Source organism: Lutra lutra, chromosome 3, assembly GCF_902655055.1.
Source record: "Lutra lutra chromosome 3, mLutLut1.2, whole genome shotgun sequence".
Classification (NCBI taxonomy): domain Eukaryota; kingdom Metazoa; phylum Chordata; class Mammalia; order Carnivora; family Mustelidae; genus Lutra; species Lutra lutra.
The window spans coordinates 9,282,520-9,300,535 of record NC_062280.1 but is presented as its reverse complement, the minus strand read 5'-3'; the positions used below and the strand labels follow the sequence as shown (position 1 = coordinate 9,300,535).

Genomic DNA, 18,016 nt, shown 5'->3' with positions numbered 1-18,016 from the left:
ATATTGCTTTTAAAAATGTGTTTGTCCACTTAAGAAGTTTAGGATTTTCCAGGAGAAAAATGGATAGAGTGGATTTTAGGAAGTTTTGCTTTCTGGTGCATTGAGTCGTGTAATTTCCCCTTTGCCTCCCCCATTAAGAAAACTGCTACGATAAACTCCATTATTCTTTGAATCAATCAGGTTTCATTTGAAGGAAACAGAAACAATGCTAGCTATTTTAAGCAGAAAAAAATTTGGTTTTTTGAAAGTAGGTATTTACAAGATTGGTGGGCTGTCTAGAAGAGGAAACACTAAGGTGATCCTCCAGAAATGAGCTGAACTCTGAGCTTGGGCTAGCCGGGCAGTTGCCCCTTCCCCACAGTCAAGGTGACAGGGAATCAGAAAATAATCACCAGAAGAGCTGTTCTATGGGCATATCATCCTGGCTGTTGGGTGGGGACACACTTGTCAGTGGCACCACTGTTGGTCCTAGAGCCCCACAGCATCTGCTTGATCCGTACTGCCAAGAGCAGACACCCGGTGTCCCTGTGTCTGACTACTCCATCCTCACTAGGCTAGGAGCCTGCACCCAGGGAGCTGAAAGACAAAGTCTTCACAGCTGTGCCCATTGTCAGAAATCACAGAGATGTCCTCCGCTCGTGTCTGTTGTCAGCATTTCAGGGTAGTGCGTCTCCTTGGTGGAACTTAAGTTACATCTGGAACCTAGTTCAGGAGAGTCTAGGAAACAGTTCATAACTGTGTAGCTTCTGCAGTCCCAGCCCACTGGTTAGGAGGCCAGAGGGGATGTTGAGTACCGCCACATTCATCACACATTACTGCTTTAGGTGTTGGGTTTTTGTTCCTTTTGGATACATCACTATGCAAAGAAGAATTTTTTTTTTTTTAAGATTTTATTTATTTGTCAGAGAGAGAGAGGGAGGGAGAAAGAGCAAGCACGGGCAGACAGAATGGCAGGCAGAGGCAGAGGGAGAAGCAGGCTCCCCGATGAGCAAGGAGCCCAATGTGGGACTCGATCCCAGGACGCTGGGATCATGACCTGAGCCGAAGGCAGCTGCTTAACCAACTGAGCCACCCAGGCATCCCTGCAAAGAAGAATTTAAAGGCAACATAAGAAGGGATAATTTATCTCAATGGCTGATTACACCACTCTTATTTATTTACTTAGAAACTTTATTTATGTAAGCTTTTCAAAAATTTGATTCTAATATAGTTGACATACAGCGTTATCTTAATTTCAGGTGTACAATATAGTGATTCAGCAGTTCTGCACATTACTCAGTGCTCATCAAGATAAGTGTACTCTTACGCCCTTTCTCCTGTTTCACGCATCCCCCACTCACTCCCCTGTGGTAACCATCAGTTTGTTTTCTGGATTTAAGAGTCTGTTTTTTTTGTTTGTCTCGTGTTTTGCTTCTTAAATTCCACATATGAGTAAAACCATATGGTGTTTGTCTTTCTCTAACTTATTTCACTTAGCGTTATAGTCTCTAGATCCATCCGTGTTGTTGGAAATGCCAAGATTTCATTCTTTTTTATGGCTGAGTAATATTCCATTGCCTGTATACACCAAATCTTCTTTATCTATTCGTCTGTTGATGGAAAATTAGGCTGCTTCCATGTCTTGACTATTGTAAATAATGCTGCAATGAACATAAGGGTGCGCATTCCTTTCAAATTAGTGTTTACATTTTCATATTCTCTGGGTAGGTACCACTAGTGGGATGACTGGATCACACTGTAACTCAGTTTTTAGTTTTTGAGCAGCCTCCATATTGTCTTCCACAGTAGCCTCACCAGTTTGCACTCCCACTAACAGTACACAGGGGTTCATTTTTCTCCATATTGTCATCAACACTTGTTTTTTCTTGTGTTTTTGGTTTTAGCCATTCTGACAGGTGTGAGGTGATACCTTATTGTGGTTTTGATTTGCACTTCACCTATGATGAGTAATAGTGAGCATTGTTTTATGTGTTGGCCATCTGGAGGTCTTCTTTGGAGAAATGTCTGTTCATGTCTTCTGCCTATTTTTTAATTGGATTGTTTGGAAGGTTTTTTTGGTGTTGAGTTGTGTAAGTTATTTACATATTTTGGATACTAAGCCTTTATCAGATATGTTATTTGCAAACACCTTCTTCACTTTAGTTGGTTGTCTTTTTATTTTGTTGACTGTTTCCTTTGCTGTGCAGAAGCACACAATTATTTTGATGTTGTCCTCATAGTTTATTTTTGTTTCTGTTTCTCCTGCCTTATGAGACATATCTAGAAAAGTGTTCCTATGACTGATGTCAGAACAATTACTGATTATGCTGTCTTCTAGGCTTTTTATGGTTTCAGGTCTCATGTTTAGGTCCTTAATCCATTTTGAATTTATTTTTGTGTGTGTCATGTAAGAAAGTGGTTCAGTTTCATTCTTTTGCATGTAGCTGTCCAGTTTTCCCAACATCATTTTTTGAAGAGACTGTCTTTTTCCCATTGCATATTCTTGCCTCCTTTGTTAAAAATTAATCAACCATGTAATCGTGAGTTTGTTTTTTGGTTCTCTATTCTGTTTCATTGATCTGTGTATCTGTTTTTGTGCCAGCACCATACTATTTGGATTACTACAGCTTTGTAGTATATCTTGAAATCTGCGATTGTGATACCTCCGGTTTTGTTCTTCTTTTTGAAGATTGCTTTAGCTATCTGGGCTCTTTTGTGGTTCTATACAAATTCTGGGTCTATTTGTTCTAGTTCAGTGAAAAATGCTGTTGGTGTTTTGCTAGGGAGCACATTGAATGTGTAGATTGCTTTGGGTGATACGGACATTTTAAAATATTTGTTCTTCTAATCCACGAACATGGATATCTTTCCATTTGTTTGTGTCACCTTCAGTTTCTTTCATCAGTGTTTTATAGTTTTCATAGTACAGCTCTTTTACATCCTTGGTTAAGTCTGTTCCTAGGTATTTTATCCTTTTTGGTGCAATTATAAATGGGATTGGTCTCTTAATTTCTTTTTCTGCTACTTTATTATTAGTGTATAGAAATGCAACAGATTTCTGTATGTTGATTTTTATCCTGCAACCTTGCTGAATTCATTTATCAATTCTAGCAAGGTTTTTTTTTTGGTAGAATCTTTAGGGCTTTCCATATAAGGTATCATGTCATCTGCAAAGACTGGAAGTTTTATTTCTTCCTTACCAGTTTGGACGCCTTTCATTTCTTTTTCTTGTCTGATTGCTGTGGCTAGGAATTCTAGTACTATGCTGAATACAAATGGTGTAAGTGGACATCCTTGTCTTGTTCCTGAGATTAGGAGAAAATCTCTCAGTTTTTTCTCCACTAAGTATGATGGTAGCTGTGGATTTTTCATGTGTGGCCTTTATTTTGTTGAGGTATGTTCCCTCTAAACCTGCTTTGTTGAGGGTTTTTATCATGAATGGATGTTGTACTTTGTCAAATGATTTTTTTTCATTTATTGAAATGATTATATTGACTTATCCTTTCTCTTATTGATGTGATGTATCCCATTGATTGATTTCTGAATATTGAACCACACTTGCATCCCAGGAATAAGTCCCACTTGCTTATGGTGAATGATTTTTTAAAAGATTTTATTTATTTGACAGAGAGAAAGATACAGCGAGAGAGGGAACACAAGCAGAGGGAGTGGGAGAGGGAGAAGCAGGCTCCCTGCTAAGCAGGGAGCCCGATTCAGGGCTTGATCCCAGAATCCTGGGATCATGACCTGAGCCAGAGGCAGATGCTTAATGACTGAACCACCCAGGCACCCCTTGAATGATTTTTTTTTAAATGTATTATTGTATTCAGTTTGTAGTGTTTTGTTGAGGATTTTTGCATCTATGTTCATCAGAGATGTTGGCGTGTAGTTCTCCCTTTTTTAGAGTGTTTTTATCTGGTTTTGGTATCAGGATAATGTTGGCTCCATAGATTGAATTTGGAAGGCTTCCTTCCTCTTCTGCTTTTTATAATACTTTGAGAAGAATAGGTATTGCTTCTTCTTTAAGTGTTTAGTAGAATTTGCCTGTGAAGCCATCTGCTTCACAAAAAAACTGTTGGGAGGTTTTTTTTATAACTGCTTTGTTTTCATTGCTGTTAATTGGTCTGTTCAAATTATCTATTTCTTCCTGATTCAGTTTTAAGAGGTTAAATGTTTCTAGGAATTTATCCATTTCTTCTAGATTGTCTAGTTTGTTGGCATATAGGTTTTTATAATATTCTCTTATAATTCTTTGTATCTGTGCTATCAATTGTTATTTCTTCCCTTTCATTTGATTTTGTTTATTTGAGTCCTCTCTCTCTCTCTTTTTTTTTGTTTGTTTTTTTAGATGAGTCTGGCTAAAGGTTATCAGTTTTGTTGATCTTTTCAAAGAGCCAGCTCCTTGTTTCATTGATCTGTTTTGTTTTGTTTTCAGTTTCTATTTCATTTATTTCTGCTCTAATCTTTATTACTTCTTTCTGTCTAGTGATTTGTGGTTTGGTTTATTCTTTTTCTAGCTCCTTTAGGGGTAACATTAGTTTGTTTATTTGAGAAAAAATTTTTCTTGCTTCTTGGGGTAGGCCTGTATTGCTATAAACTTCTTTCTTAGGACATTTTTTGCTGTGTCCCAAAGATTTTGGACAATTATATTTCATTTACTGCCATTTTTTTTTAATTTCCTCTTTGATTTCTTGGTTGACCCATTCATTGTTTAGTAGCATGTTATTTAAAATCCATGTATTTGTGTTCTTTCCAGAATTTTTCTTATGGTTGATTCTTAGTTTCTTAGCATTATGGTCAGAGAAGATACATGGTATGACTTTAGTCTTTTTGATTTGTTGAGACTTGTGTTGTGGCCTAGTATGCGATCCATTCTGGAGAATGTTCCATACGCACTTGAAAAGAATGTGTATTCTGCTGTCTTAGGATGGAGTGTTCTGAATAGATCCATCTACTCCAGTGTATCATTCAGAGCCACTGTTTCCTTGATGATTTTCTATCAGATGATCTATCCATTAATGTGAGTGGGGTGGTAATGTCCCCTACTCTTATTGTATTATTGTCAGTTACTTCCTTTATGTTTGTTATTAGCTGCTTTATGTATATGGATGCTCCCATGTTGAGTGCACAAAATATTTATAGTTGTTACATCTTCCTGTTGGATCATTCCCTTTATGATCACAGAGTTTCTTTCTTTGTCCCCTGTTACAGTCTTTGTTTTAAAGTCTACTTTTTCTGAGGTAAGTACTGCTACCCTGGCTTTCTTTTCACTTACATTTGCATGATAAATGCCTTTCTATACCTTTACTTTCAATCTGCAATGAGTCTTATAGGCAGCATATAGATGGGTCTTACTTTTTTATCCATTCTCTCAATCCATGTCTTTTGATTGGAACCTTTAGTCCATTTATATTCAAAGGAGTTAATTTTTTTAAGATTTTATTTATTTACTTGAGAGAGAGAGTGCTTGAGCATGAGTTGGGGGAGAGGCAGAGGGAGAGGGAGAAGCAGAATCCCCCCACTGAGCAGGAAGCCTAATGTGGGCTGGATGCCAAGACTCTGGGATCATGACCTGAGACAAAGGCAGACACTTAACAGACTGAGTCAACCAGGCGCCCCTCAAAGTAGTTATTGGCAGGGATGTGCTTATTGCTGTTTTGTTACTTATTTTATGGTTGTTTTGTAGTTCTTCTCTGTTGCTTTCTTCTCTTGCTTTTTTTTTTCCCATGGTTTGCTGGATTTCTTTAGTGATATACTTGGATTCCTTTCTTTTGGTTTTTTGTTTTGTTTTGTTTTGTTTTTGTTTTTGTTTTTGTTTTTGTTTGTCTGTCTGTTGCTAGTTTTTGATTTGTTGTTACCAGGTTTATATATAACTTACGCATGTAGCAGTGCATATTAAGTTGAGGACTGCTTAAGTTTGAACCCATTGTTTACTCCCCTTCCCACCCCTATGTTTTAGATATATAGTATCATACCTGACATCCTTTTATTTTGTGAATCCCTTGACTGACTTTTATACTATAGCTAAGTCACTGCTTTTGTGCCTCCTATTTTTCTTCTACTTATGGTCTTTCCTTTGCATTCAAAAAGTCCCTTTAGGGGCTGTTGGGCCCTTGGCTCAGATGGTTAACTGGCTCCTGATTTAGGCTCAGGTTGTGAGCTCAGGGTAGTGGGATTGAGCCCCAAGTCAGGCTCAGTGCTGAGTGTGGAACCTGCTTGGGATTCTTCTTCTCCCTCTCCCTTTGCCCCTCCCCACTGCTTGTGCACACACATGTGTGCTCTTTCTTCTTTAAAAAAAAAAAAAAAAGTCCCCTTTAACATTTCTCGAAGGGCTAGTTTAGTGGTGATGAATTCCTTTAACTTTTGTTTGTCTGAGAAACAACTGTTTATCTCTCCTATTCTGAATGATAGCCTTGCTGGGTAGAGTATTCTTGGTTGCTGTTTGTTTGGTTTTTTTTTTCTTTCAGAACTTTGAATATATCATACCATTCCCTTCTGGCCTGCAAAATGTCTACTGAAAACTCCACTGATAGACTAATAGGGCTTCCCTTTTATATAACTGCTTTCTATTCTCTTGTTGCTTTAAAAATTCCCTTTATCACTACTTTGCACTATTTTAATTGCTATATGTCTTGCTGTGAACCTCCTTGGGTAGATTTTTATTGGGGAATCTTTGTGATTCCTGGATCTGGATTTCTGTTTCCTTCCCCAGATTCAGGAAGTTTTCAGCCATTATTTCTTCAGATAAATTTTCTGCCCCCTTTCCTATCTCTTCTTCTGGCATTCCTATAATGTGAATGCTATCGTGCTTGATGATGTTACTGAATTCCTTAAGTCTGTGTTTATTTTTTATTATTATTCTCTCTCCTGTTCACTTTGATTATTTTCCATTACTCTGTCCTCCGGGTCACTGACTATTCTTCTGCTCCCTTTAGTTTACTATTTATTTCATCTAGGAAATGCTTAATTTCAGTTATTGAGTTCATCATCATCCAAGTGACTCTTTTTTTGTTTTCTCTTTGTTGAGTGCCTCACTGAGTTCCTCCACTCTTTTTTCAAGTCTAGTACCTTTATGACTATTACTTTAAATTCTCTATCAAGTATATTTCTTCTTTCCATTTGGATTTGCTCCCTTGCTGTGATTTTGTTCGGTTCTTTCATTTGGGACATAGTCTTCTGTCTCCTCATTTTTGTCTAACTCCCTGTGTGTGTTTCTATGTACTAGGAAAGTCCCCTACATCTTCTGCTCTTGAAAATAGTGGCCTGATGAAGAAGAGATCCAATTGCACCCTGCAGTGCAAAATCCCCTGTTTACCAGAACCTGATGCTTTGGGGTATCTCCTATGTGTGTTGTGTGCACCCCTCTATTGTGATTGGGCTGCTTTTGCCTTCAGTGCAGTCATTTCTGATAGCTCTCATTGTTTTGCGGCAGGGTTTGGTCCCTGTATTATCAGTGAGCCAGACTTGGGCTTGAGTTGGGTCAGACCAAAGATTTGCCAGAGATGTAGTACCACCAAACTGCAGGGCATTTTCCCTGTGTTGTCTCCTGAGAAGCTTTTGTTGGTGAGCAGGGCCCACAGTCAGATCTGATGTCTGCTCCCAGCCCAGCGCTGGAGCCACAGTAGACTGGTGTGTGTCATTATCCTCCCTGCTCCCCAGGGAAGGAGTCACTCTGATGTAGCACTGCCTCCTGTCAGGGCTGCTTGCACACCACCAGGCTTGTGACATCAATTTGGATGGGCTCCAGCCAAGGACATATTGAAGGGGGCAGGTGTGGAGCAGCACGCTAGGCCAGGGGTACTGTTAGCAAGGTAGGTGGAAAATGTTGGTCAGTGTGTCTAGGCAAGTGAGGATAATGATACCTGCCAACTCTTTTTTTCTTAGAATAGTCTCCTAAAAATTCCTGCCCCTCTAGCACATGTTGTGAGATTAGTAAATAAATCTTCTTTGCATATATATCTCAGGCATTTTTTAAACTGCTGCTTCTGTGCTGCCTCTCTGGGTTCTTTGTTGTGCTGTCTCTCTAAAGGCAGGACTCCACTTCCTGTCACCCTCCTGGCTCTCCTAGAGCTGAGCTCACTGAATTTTAAAGTTCCAGGTGATAAGCCCCACTGATCATAAGAACTCAAGAAATTAGACCCCCCTATTTTCAAAGCCAAATGTTATGGGGATTTGTTTTCCCTGTGCAGGCTCCTGTGCCTGGGGTGCTTGGTGTAAGGGTCTGTTTCTCACCCTTCTCTGTGCCCCCATTGTTCCTCTCTCCCTCCAGCAGTCCTGCAGGTCCATTTAGCTCCCAACCACATTTATGCCTTTCCCACCCTCTTTGATGTGGTCTCTTCTCTATGCACAGCTGTGGAGAGTCTGTTCTTCCAATCTTTGGATTGTTTTCTGGGTTATTTACACTGATATAGGTGTTATCTAGTTGTATCTGGATGAGGTGAGCCTCCAAACTTCCCACTCTGCCGTTTTCCCCTGAAGTCCCTGTCCCACTTCGATTTATTTAACCCATCTCTGTTGCTGTCTGTTCTTCTTTTTCTTTTCTTTTTTTTTTCATAGAAACAGTGTTTTGTTAAAGTGCTCTTCACAGAGTCACTAATAGTCTCGTGTTGCCAAACCCAGGGGTCAATTCTCAGGGCTCATTTTACTTGACCTTTTAGGACTTCTGACATGGTTACTCATTATCTCATTGAAACTCTTTCTTCATTTGGTTTCCAGACCTCACACTTCCTGGTGTTCCTTCTAGTTCATCTGCTCAGTCTGTCTCCCTGCTGTCTCCCCGTCATCATTCCAAGTCTCTCCTCATCTCTCATCTCTGTTTACTTCACTCATCTCATCTAATCCTGTGGCTTTAAATACCTGAACTCCACACTCATGTACCCAACAGCTGTTTGGTTGGTATGCACTTTTGAATACTTTAAAAACATCTCAGACTTACCATTTCCAAAACACTAACCATTTCCAAACCCAAACTTTCATTCTTTCCCACTATGTATTGCACCTTTGGTCTTTTCCATCTCAGTTCATGGAACGTCCATCCTTCCATTTGCAAAGACAAAATCCTAGAAGTCATTCTTGACTTCCATCTTTTTTTTACATTCATATTCAATCAATCCATCAGGAAATCCTATTGATTCTACCTCTTAAAATATCTACAATCCAACTACTTCTCTCCAGCCCCACTGCTCTCCACTGCTTTAAGCCACTGTTATTTCTCTCTTGGGCTATTGCCTCAGGTTCTCTCAGTGCCCTCCCTAGAGCATAAAAGTTAGAACATGTCATCCCTCTGCTCAAAATACTGCACTGAGGGGCACCTGGGTGGCTCAGTGGGTTAAAGCCTCTGCCTTCTGCTCGGGTCATAATCCCAGGGTCCTGGGATCGAAGCCCGCATCGGGCTTTCTGCTCAGCGGGGAGCCCGCTTCCCTGTCTCTCTCTTCCTGCCTCTCTCTCTCTCTATCAAATAAATAAATAAAATCTTAAAAAAATCTTAAAAAAAAAACCACTACACTGAAATTCTGTCTCAGGATGAAAAGTCAAAATTCTTAGAACAATCCAGAATGCTCTTAATGACACTCCCACCCCCTCCGTCACCATGTCACCATCCATCCCTCTGGTTTCCTTTCCTATCATTCTCGTCTTGGCTCACTCTGCGCCAGCATCCTGGATGTTCTTAAATGCACCTATTCCATAGAGACGTGGCAGTTGCTGGCCTCTCTGCTTGGAAAACTCCTCCCCCAGATGTCCACAAGGCTCTTTTCTCAGCCAGTAAGCCCTTCCCTGATCATCCTGTTGAGTTGCAAACTGACCTCCCCTCTGGCTCTCTGAACCCTCCTTTCCGGTTTTATTTTTCTCCATAGCACATACCATTTTCTAATTAACTGCATAACTTCTTTCTTTTATTGCCTACTCTGTCTCCCCCCTGAAGAAAATGGATATTTTAATATATTATTTATTATTGAATCTTCAGTGTCTAGGTACATTGGTAATCATTCATCAAATATTCATTGAAGAACTTTCTTTATACATGCATCATCATGCACTAGTCTAATTATTTATTAGGAATTAATTCCTAGGGTCAAATTTATGCACAAATTGCCCAGAAAGGTTTTAGCAATTTGTTCCCTCAGAGAGTTCATGAGAATGTCTTTTTCCTGATACCTTCACCAACATCATACCCTGGTCACACTATCCTTTCTGTTCCTTCCACTCACCATGTTTGTCCCCCCCTTGATGCGTTTGTACCCCCTTCTCCACAACTTCCTCCTTCAGAATACTCTCCTGCCACACTTTTACTTGGTTTAATTCTTCATGTTATTTAGGTCTTAACTTTAATTGTCACTTCCTTGGAGAGGACTTCCCTGATCATCAGCTGTTAAGTAACTTCCCAGTCATCCCATATCACGTCATGTCATTAGCAGATATTTTCTTATTTCTGTATTTGTTTATCTATGATTTCCCTCCCTAGAATGTAAGCTCCATGAGAACAGGAGACTTATATGTCTCTTCCAACACTATCTCCAGTAAATGTGTGTTTGATAATGGAATACACACTAGGTATTAAAATTTTTCAGTATTATGATCTGCTGGGTAAAAAGTGGATTAAACATGAATTATTTTCCTGGATTGGTGAGGCTGAGCATCTTTCAGTATGACAGCCTTTTTCTCATCAGCAAATCCTGAGATGATCTAGAAGTTGAAAGGTTCAGTTGGAGTATCTGTTTTAGATAGGCTATGTCCGATTTCTTGTTTCAGGGGTGCTGCAGCGGGTTTCTTATATTGCTAAGAAGCATCGTATTTTACATTATTGAAGCCTCTTTGGCATTGATGTCAACGTTTGTATCCATAAAGGCAGATTCCTTCTGCAAATTTTACTCACGTACACATTTTCTTTTTGTCTTCACAGCTTTTAGAAAGAACCAACAATGGTTTTGAAGACTCAGATTCCGGTGCTACCAAGAGTCCACTCCACTTAGCTGTAAGTGCGATGCCATGGGTGGCTTCCTCTGTTACAAAAGGAATCTAGGTGTTCCTAGAACTAGGCTGCTCTTAAAATGATAGTATAGTAACACAGTAAGAACTAATAATGAAAATAGTACATGGGTAAAGGCACAGGCTGCAGAGAGAAAGACTGACTCAAATTCCAATCCCAACTTCACCCACTGGTGACCTCAGACACATTACTTACCCCATCTGGGCCTCAGTTTCCCCAACTGTCAAATGATGGCAAAATAAAAGAGACAATTTTCTTAGAGCCTTTACCACAGTGTACTTAATAAATTATTATTTTTTTAAAGATTTTATTTATTTATTTCATAGACAGAGATCACAAGTAGGCAGAGAGGCAGGCAGAGAGATGGGGGGGAAGCAGGCTCCCCACCAAGCAGAGACCCCGACACGGGGCTCGATTCCAGGACCCTGAGATCATGATCCGAGCTGAAGGCAGAGGCTCAACCCACTGAGCCACCCAGGCACCACTTAATAAATTATTATTATACATTTTAACAGTCTTTATAATTATTACTGTCTAATAGCTCAATTTAAAACATTGAGGAAATTTGAAGAACACATTTTGGTGTTTTTTTTTTTAAACCTATAACACAGGTGTTTGTTTGTTTTTTAAGATTTTATTTATTTATTTGACAGACAGAGATCACAAGTAGGCAGAGAGGCAGACAGAGAGAGAGGAGGAAGCAAGCTCACCGCTGAGCAGAGAGCCCGATGCGGGGCTCAATCCCAGGACCTTGGGATCATGACCTGAGCTGAAGGCAGAGGCTTTAACCCACTGAGCCACCCAGGCACCCTGTAAAGATCTGATTGTAGCCAACAGTACATGAGTCTACAGCCTACCACAAAATCAACCAAATTCCACAATTAAAAACTGTGAGCTATTTAAACACAAACTTGTGAGAGCAAGGTGAACAGATGCATAAACGCAACTCGACTTTTCCTGCTTGCGCTTGAAATCAGGGTTTTTTAGGAGGGATGATTCTTGTACTGGCTGAGACCTCAGAGCAGGGAGGAAGACCGATCCTGTCACCAGCAGAGCTTCCTCTTAGCATCCCTGACTAAAGGGAAACGCAACAGCTCAGAGTGAGGATCCCTAAACTCTCCACGGGGGTGACAAAGCCAGCAGACTCACGCACCACTTTCTCTCAGCCGGTGTCCTGCTAGCAGTTAGTAATCACCAGCTCTTCTCTAGAAGCCTCCGGGATGGCCAGCCCCACCCAGCAACAGCAGCTCCCCTGTAGAAGGTGCTGCAGCAACGTGGGGCCTCAAGTCCACGGCCACAGTGATGGTGTCTGGGCATATCTGGAGGCTGAATTCTAAGAAGAGCGGAAAGGGGCCAGGTCTATAAGTTGAACTGTTGGGACGTTCACTTAATACCATCCACTATTAGCACTTCTCAGCATCACTCTGATGAAAAACTGAGATGAGATTTTGTAGAGCAGAGGGGAGTGTTTTGTCAATGGGCACATGTAAGTAGTCACGCAAGGGGAGGGCATGACCCCACCCCAGCAGGACTGGGATGAGCTGATCACACTGCACGGAGCCCCGACTTCGCTGGTCATCTCCCCACATGGTCACCAGCAACTCTGCTGATCCCAGTCACCACCGTCGGCCACACCCACCAACACATCCACCACACACACACACACACACACATTCTGAGTCCAGTGAAATTAAGCTAAAATGTGCATCCGTCTTTGTTCCGGAGATGGACTTAGAGTGGGAAAGGCGAATGGATGGTGGATATTTGCATGTATAAAGTTTCATGCCCCTTGGCTCTCAGTACAGGTTGCCTTAAAGGTTGCTCCCTAGAATCTCTGCACAACCATCTTCTGCCCTGGGGAAGGTACCCCAAAGTGGAGGGTTCACATACAGCATTAGCTGCCTCGAGAGAGGACTGTTTCGGGGATCTCAGACAGAATTCACGTGCCCTTTATCAGTGGGGTCACCTGCTAGTAATCTGAGAAGAGACTTTGTTAGCTTCTCCCAAATTCTGTCATCTCTCATTATTTTTTCCCGAGAATTATTGTTGGGTGCTTACCGTGTGTCAGTTGCTCTGCTAAGATCTGGGGTTTCTGGTCATGTAAAGACAGGGTAGCGTGTTATCAGTGGAGAGAACTGGGCATTTGGCCCTTCTGCTGCTGGCAGGCGCCTGGGAAATACACTCAGAGAGGAGGTCCCAGCCCCCAGTCTTCCCGTGAACAACTCACCACGACATGGTTTTCCCACCTGTAAATTAAAAGGAGTAAGTTAAAGACCCCCAAACCCTGTCTAATTTGTAAATTTATTTAATCGGTTTTTGTGGTATCTTGGCCAAATTCCTGACCCTTTTGTCTCAGTTTCCTCACCCATGACATGAGGAGAATTGCAGTACGTCTGTCATAGGGCCATTGTGGAGGTGACACGAGGTCACGAGTCAACTGACGCAAGTCAATGCCTGAGACGCCCAGGTGCCCCAGAATTTCAACTTTTATGCGAAGCAAATTAGAAAACCATTTGGAGGAATTTGAGGATACAGATGATATGAGATGACTTCTGTTTGAAAAGGATCACTTTAGCTTCTGTGTTGAGTTTACATCATGAGGGAACAAACACAGAAACAGGGCAACCAGGAAGTGATGATGTCGATGATGATGATGGCGATGGCTTTGACCAGGGTGATAGCAGTGGATTAATTTTAAAACTATGTTATTCTTGCCCTCTAAATGCTAACCCCTTTTTAAAAATTATTATTTGCTTCAAGAACCCTGCAAGTATGCCCGTCACCCTCTCCAGGGGCCTTGGTGGCAATTAGCTTGATAAAAACCCAAAGCACATTATTTCTTCCGTGGATGAATTCTAGGAGTGAAATAGAACCAGATGCCCCCAAACCTTGACTGCACACAAGAAACCTGACCTGCCTTGAGTTACCATTTCCTGGCTGAGTGATTCAAGTCTCCAGGGTTATCAACCCAGCGAATTTCATAAACATTTCCTCCACTTGAAAAAATTAAATCAAGAAGCAAGGTTATGCAAATGAAAGGGTCCAGCTGTCAAGATTCCAGATGGACCCATTGTTTTGTGGACTCTGGTGAGATCCCAGATTCTTTCTCCTCATTGCCCTCCGTTCCTATCTGAAAAGTCCAAAGAATTAATTGTATTTAAGACATATTTAAGTTACCTAACAATATATTTTTTTAAGAAAGATTTTTCAGGAAAGCAAAGTTAAAATATTTGATTGCTTACCTCTGTGAAGGTTTGAACTGGCTCGTCTATTGAAAACCAAACTATTCCATGCTTTTTGAACGAGCATGTTTGTTCTTTTCTGTGATTACCTCCTCATTTCGTTATTTCAGAAATTATTGGTGAAACTACCTATTAATTAGCTGGTTTAGGATGGAAATAGAAAGAGAAATAGGGCAATTTTCATCATGTACTGCTGACATGAGAAAGGTCTCCTTTCCTGCCTACCTGAGCCTCCTCAAAGAGTTTAAAGCTTCATTGTATACTTTTATGTATACTCCAAGAGCCATATACCTGCCCAAAGACAGAATCATGCATTTAATCCTAACTAGAATTTCATATTGCATGGTCCTTTGTCTACAGAGTTGAGCTCTAAAGTGTGGCAGTAAGTGAAAGTTCTTGTCTAATCAAAGTTACTTTCATTATTTCCCTTAAATTGCCCTTAAAGTTGAGTGCACGTAGTTTTATGTCTTCAATTCTGTGGGGTCATGTTTTTGCATGCTAAAATTCAAGCTAGACTAGGGGTGAGAAATGAAAGGAACTCTATGGGTAAACCTGGCCTTTCAACCATTCTGTCTTTAAGAGACTTTCAAGTGCCTGATATAGAAGAAAGGATGGGATAGAATTATGAATCTTTCCTAATCACCAGCAGGGTCACTCTTTTTTTTTTTTTAATTAAGCTTCTAAATTTAACACAGGCTGATGGATGTATTTTTTGTGGTGAGGATTAAAGGAGAAAGTGTAGGGACAAGTTTAGTACCTAACTTAAGTGCCTTGTAACGTGACTCTGCTGTTCGGAGCAGAGCTCATTCCTTCACACTGCCTTCCTTCCTACATCCATTTCTTGTTCCCCTGCGTCTTCTCTTTTTTAAATCTGAACATGTTAGCCATCATGTTTTGTAGGTACACATACCATTTATGAGTTGCTGATTCTATTTTCCTAGGCTAAGTTATACTGATGGAAATGATCATGTTGACTGTCTTGGTCATAGTAGTCACTGGCACCGAAGGAACCAGCATTTGCAGAGGACATCCAGACCCTGCTGCTCTCTCCGGGGAATTCATTTCCCTTTGGTGTGAAGTCAGGATTTCCACATCTGCTGATTTGGTTGCTGCCATGACACTTTAAAATGAGAACTGTTTTTTTGCAAAGTCAGTTTTCAAATAAGTCACAGATAAGCCCAGAGGAAAGTGAGATAGACTGATTTAAACCCTTATGTAGACCCTCCTAGCACCACTGCTTTTTACTGGAGGATAGGTCCTCCCAAGTGGGCTTCAGATCACCTATGGTCAGTTGATAATGGCTGAAACTGGTTGGTGGGTATGTAGAAATTCATTACGTTCTCCTTTTCTACTTGTACAAGTTTGAAATTTCGTACAGTCAAGAGGTAAAGGAACATATTCCTTTCAGTCTTGTTGTACCCTTTCTGTAGGAGCTCATGAAAAGCCCACAGTCAGGCTCTGGGGTCTGATTGGTCTGTCTTTGAACTTCAGTGCCCCCATGTAAGGCTGAGTGACCATGGAAAGACTAGGTGATGTCTCTGCCCTTCTGTGTCCTGATCGGTAAAGTGGGGATAACACTAGTATCCAAATTATGGGTTGTTGTGGCAATTAAATGAGGTGTCTCATGTCCAGGACTGCCTGACACACAGGAAGGGCTCAGTAGATTTAGCTATTGCTACAAATTTTAGGTCACACTGAAGGCTTACAATCTTACAGTTATGGTTTGCACAGCAAGTGTAGATCAGAAAGGTGGACATAGAGGAATTTGTTTTCCTGTATCAAGGAAGGCAGTTTGTGTAGTGGAAGAACAGTAGTCTAAAAGTTAACCCCAGTGTATACCTTTTTGCCTCCTACTTCTGTTCAAGTCACTTTTATCTCTGTGTTAAGCCTCCTTCTGGGTGGGAGGGAGGGGGTCTAGGTTTTTGATTCAAAATTTGTTGGAGACAAAGGTATTTTGTTTAAAAGTCACTTAAGTGAAATCACTGGGAAAATTATAAGACATTGCCTAACAGCCTAGATTTTATTGGCCACAGATTCTGGGTTTCAAATTCGAACATGGTCACCTATTAGGTGATCTTGGCTCAATTAATTAGCGGTGCTTGTTTTGTTTTTTTCATTGATAAAAAGAATGGGTAGGTAAATAGCTGCTACTTAAAAAATATGTGTCTAAAATGTGTATCTATATTTCTACTACTAATACTAATAAATTATAATAACGGCCATTCCATTAAGTCATTAATCACCAAATAATCAAGTGTCTGCACCCACCTGGTGTCCGTGCCAGGCGTGATTAGGACCAGCAGTGAGAAATACACATGAAGTGCCTTCAACCAGAGATAATAAGCAAACCAACAGATGAGTAGCAGATATCAAGTGGTAATAAGTTCTATAAAGATAAAATAAAGCAGGATAAGTCAGGACGAGAGTGTCTGGTAATACGTTGAGGTGGAGGGCAGAGGGCTGTTTTTTGGCTTGGGAGAACCTCCAGAGAAGGTGATATTTGAAGCAGAAGTACCAGGAGAGCATTGGAAGAGCTTTTCAGACAGGTAATAGAAAGTACAGATACGAGGCACCTGGCTGGCTCAGTCGGACGAGCATGAGACTCTTAATCTTGGGGTCTTGAGTTTGAGCCCCACGTTGGGTATAGAACTCTAAAAAAAATAATAATAATAAATAAGCTTTTTAAAAAAGGAAGGAAGGAAGGAACAAAGAAAGTAGAAATGAAGGAAAAGAAAAGAAAAGCAAAAGAAAGAAAAGAAAAAAGATGCGGTAGCCGGGAGGAGGAAATGCATGTATTTAACCGTGGGGTAGGAGAAGGGGTTGGTGTGGTCGGACAGAGTGGGTGAGGCAGCATGCTGACGATCAGGGTTGAAGGAGGCCTAATCCTAAGGGCTCAATGGTTTTGGATTTTATTATCAAGGAGGTAAGAAGCCACTGACTAGTTTTCATCAAGGACTGATATGTCCAACTTGGGTTTTAAGAGATCTCACCTGGAGGCTGAATGAGTAAAGGTGGCACTGGGCGAGGATGGAAAGGAAGGCCCTCACCATGATCCCGGCAAAAGAGGACAGCGCTATGATGAGAACTGGGTCGATTCTGGATATATTTCAAAGAAAGAGTAGAGATGATGGCGCTGTGTGAGGCTGTGTGCTACACCTGTGTGAATTAGAACAGGGATGCAGCGGTAAATGTTTTCCTGCCTAGGGCCTGAGAACCTGGAGACACCTCTGTGTGGTTAGCAAAAGGGATCCCTTCCTTTCAGCAAACACACCCCTGTGCAGGGCCCGGCAAAGCTAGCATGGGGAGCCCAAGGCTATTTTCAACACCTCCTTGCCCTATGTCCCAGAGCCCTCGTATAGGGCTACGACTCTGGGCTGAAGAGGGAAGATACAGACGACTCCAGAGTTTGGGGCCTGGGCAGCAACAAGCGTAGCCTTGCCACTTCCTGCGTTGGAAGAGGCTACAGATGGACCAAGTTTGAGGAAGGAAATTAAGAATTTGGTTTGGGACGTGTTAAGCTTGAGAGGCATATCTTCAAGTGGAAATATCAATGGGCAGTTGAATATACAAGTCTAGAAGTAAAAGGAGACGTTACGAATGGGAAATAAATTTGAGATTCATCAGCCTGTGAATTGTTATACATCATATTATAGGTAACGTATATGTTTACTACATAATATATTATAACCGTAATCATTCACAAAAATAATGTCAAGACAAAGTATTCAAACAATTCCTATCAGGACTCTTAAAATTCTATGGATCCTTTTTTATTTAGTTTTGGATATAATTGTTGTTAACATATACT

General features: G+C 40.9%; 1 protein-coding gene across 10 annotated transcripts in view; it reads left to right on the top strand.

Annotated features, from left to right (window-relative positions):
* The window catches only part of ANKRD44 (ankyrin repeat domain 44), a 323,548-nt gene that overhangs the window by 272,836 nt on the left and 32,696 nt on the right, over nucleotides 1-18,016 (top strand). For all 10 annotated transcript variants that reach the window (XM_047720656.1, XM_047720651.1, XM_047720650.1 and 7 more), the window contains exon 17: nucleotides 10,880-10,951. In XM_047720656.1, the coding sequence (XP_047576612.1) occupies nucleotides 10,880-10,951 (72 nt within the window). The remainder of the gene's footprint in view (nucleotides 1-10,879; nucleotides 10,952-18,016) is intronic.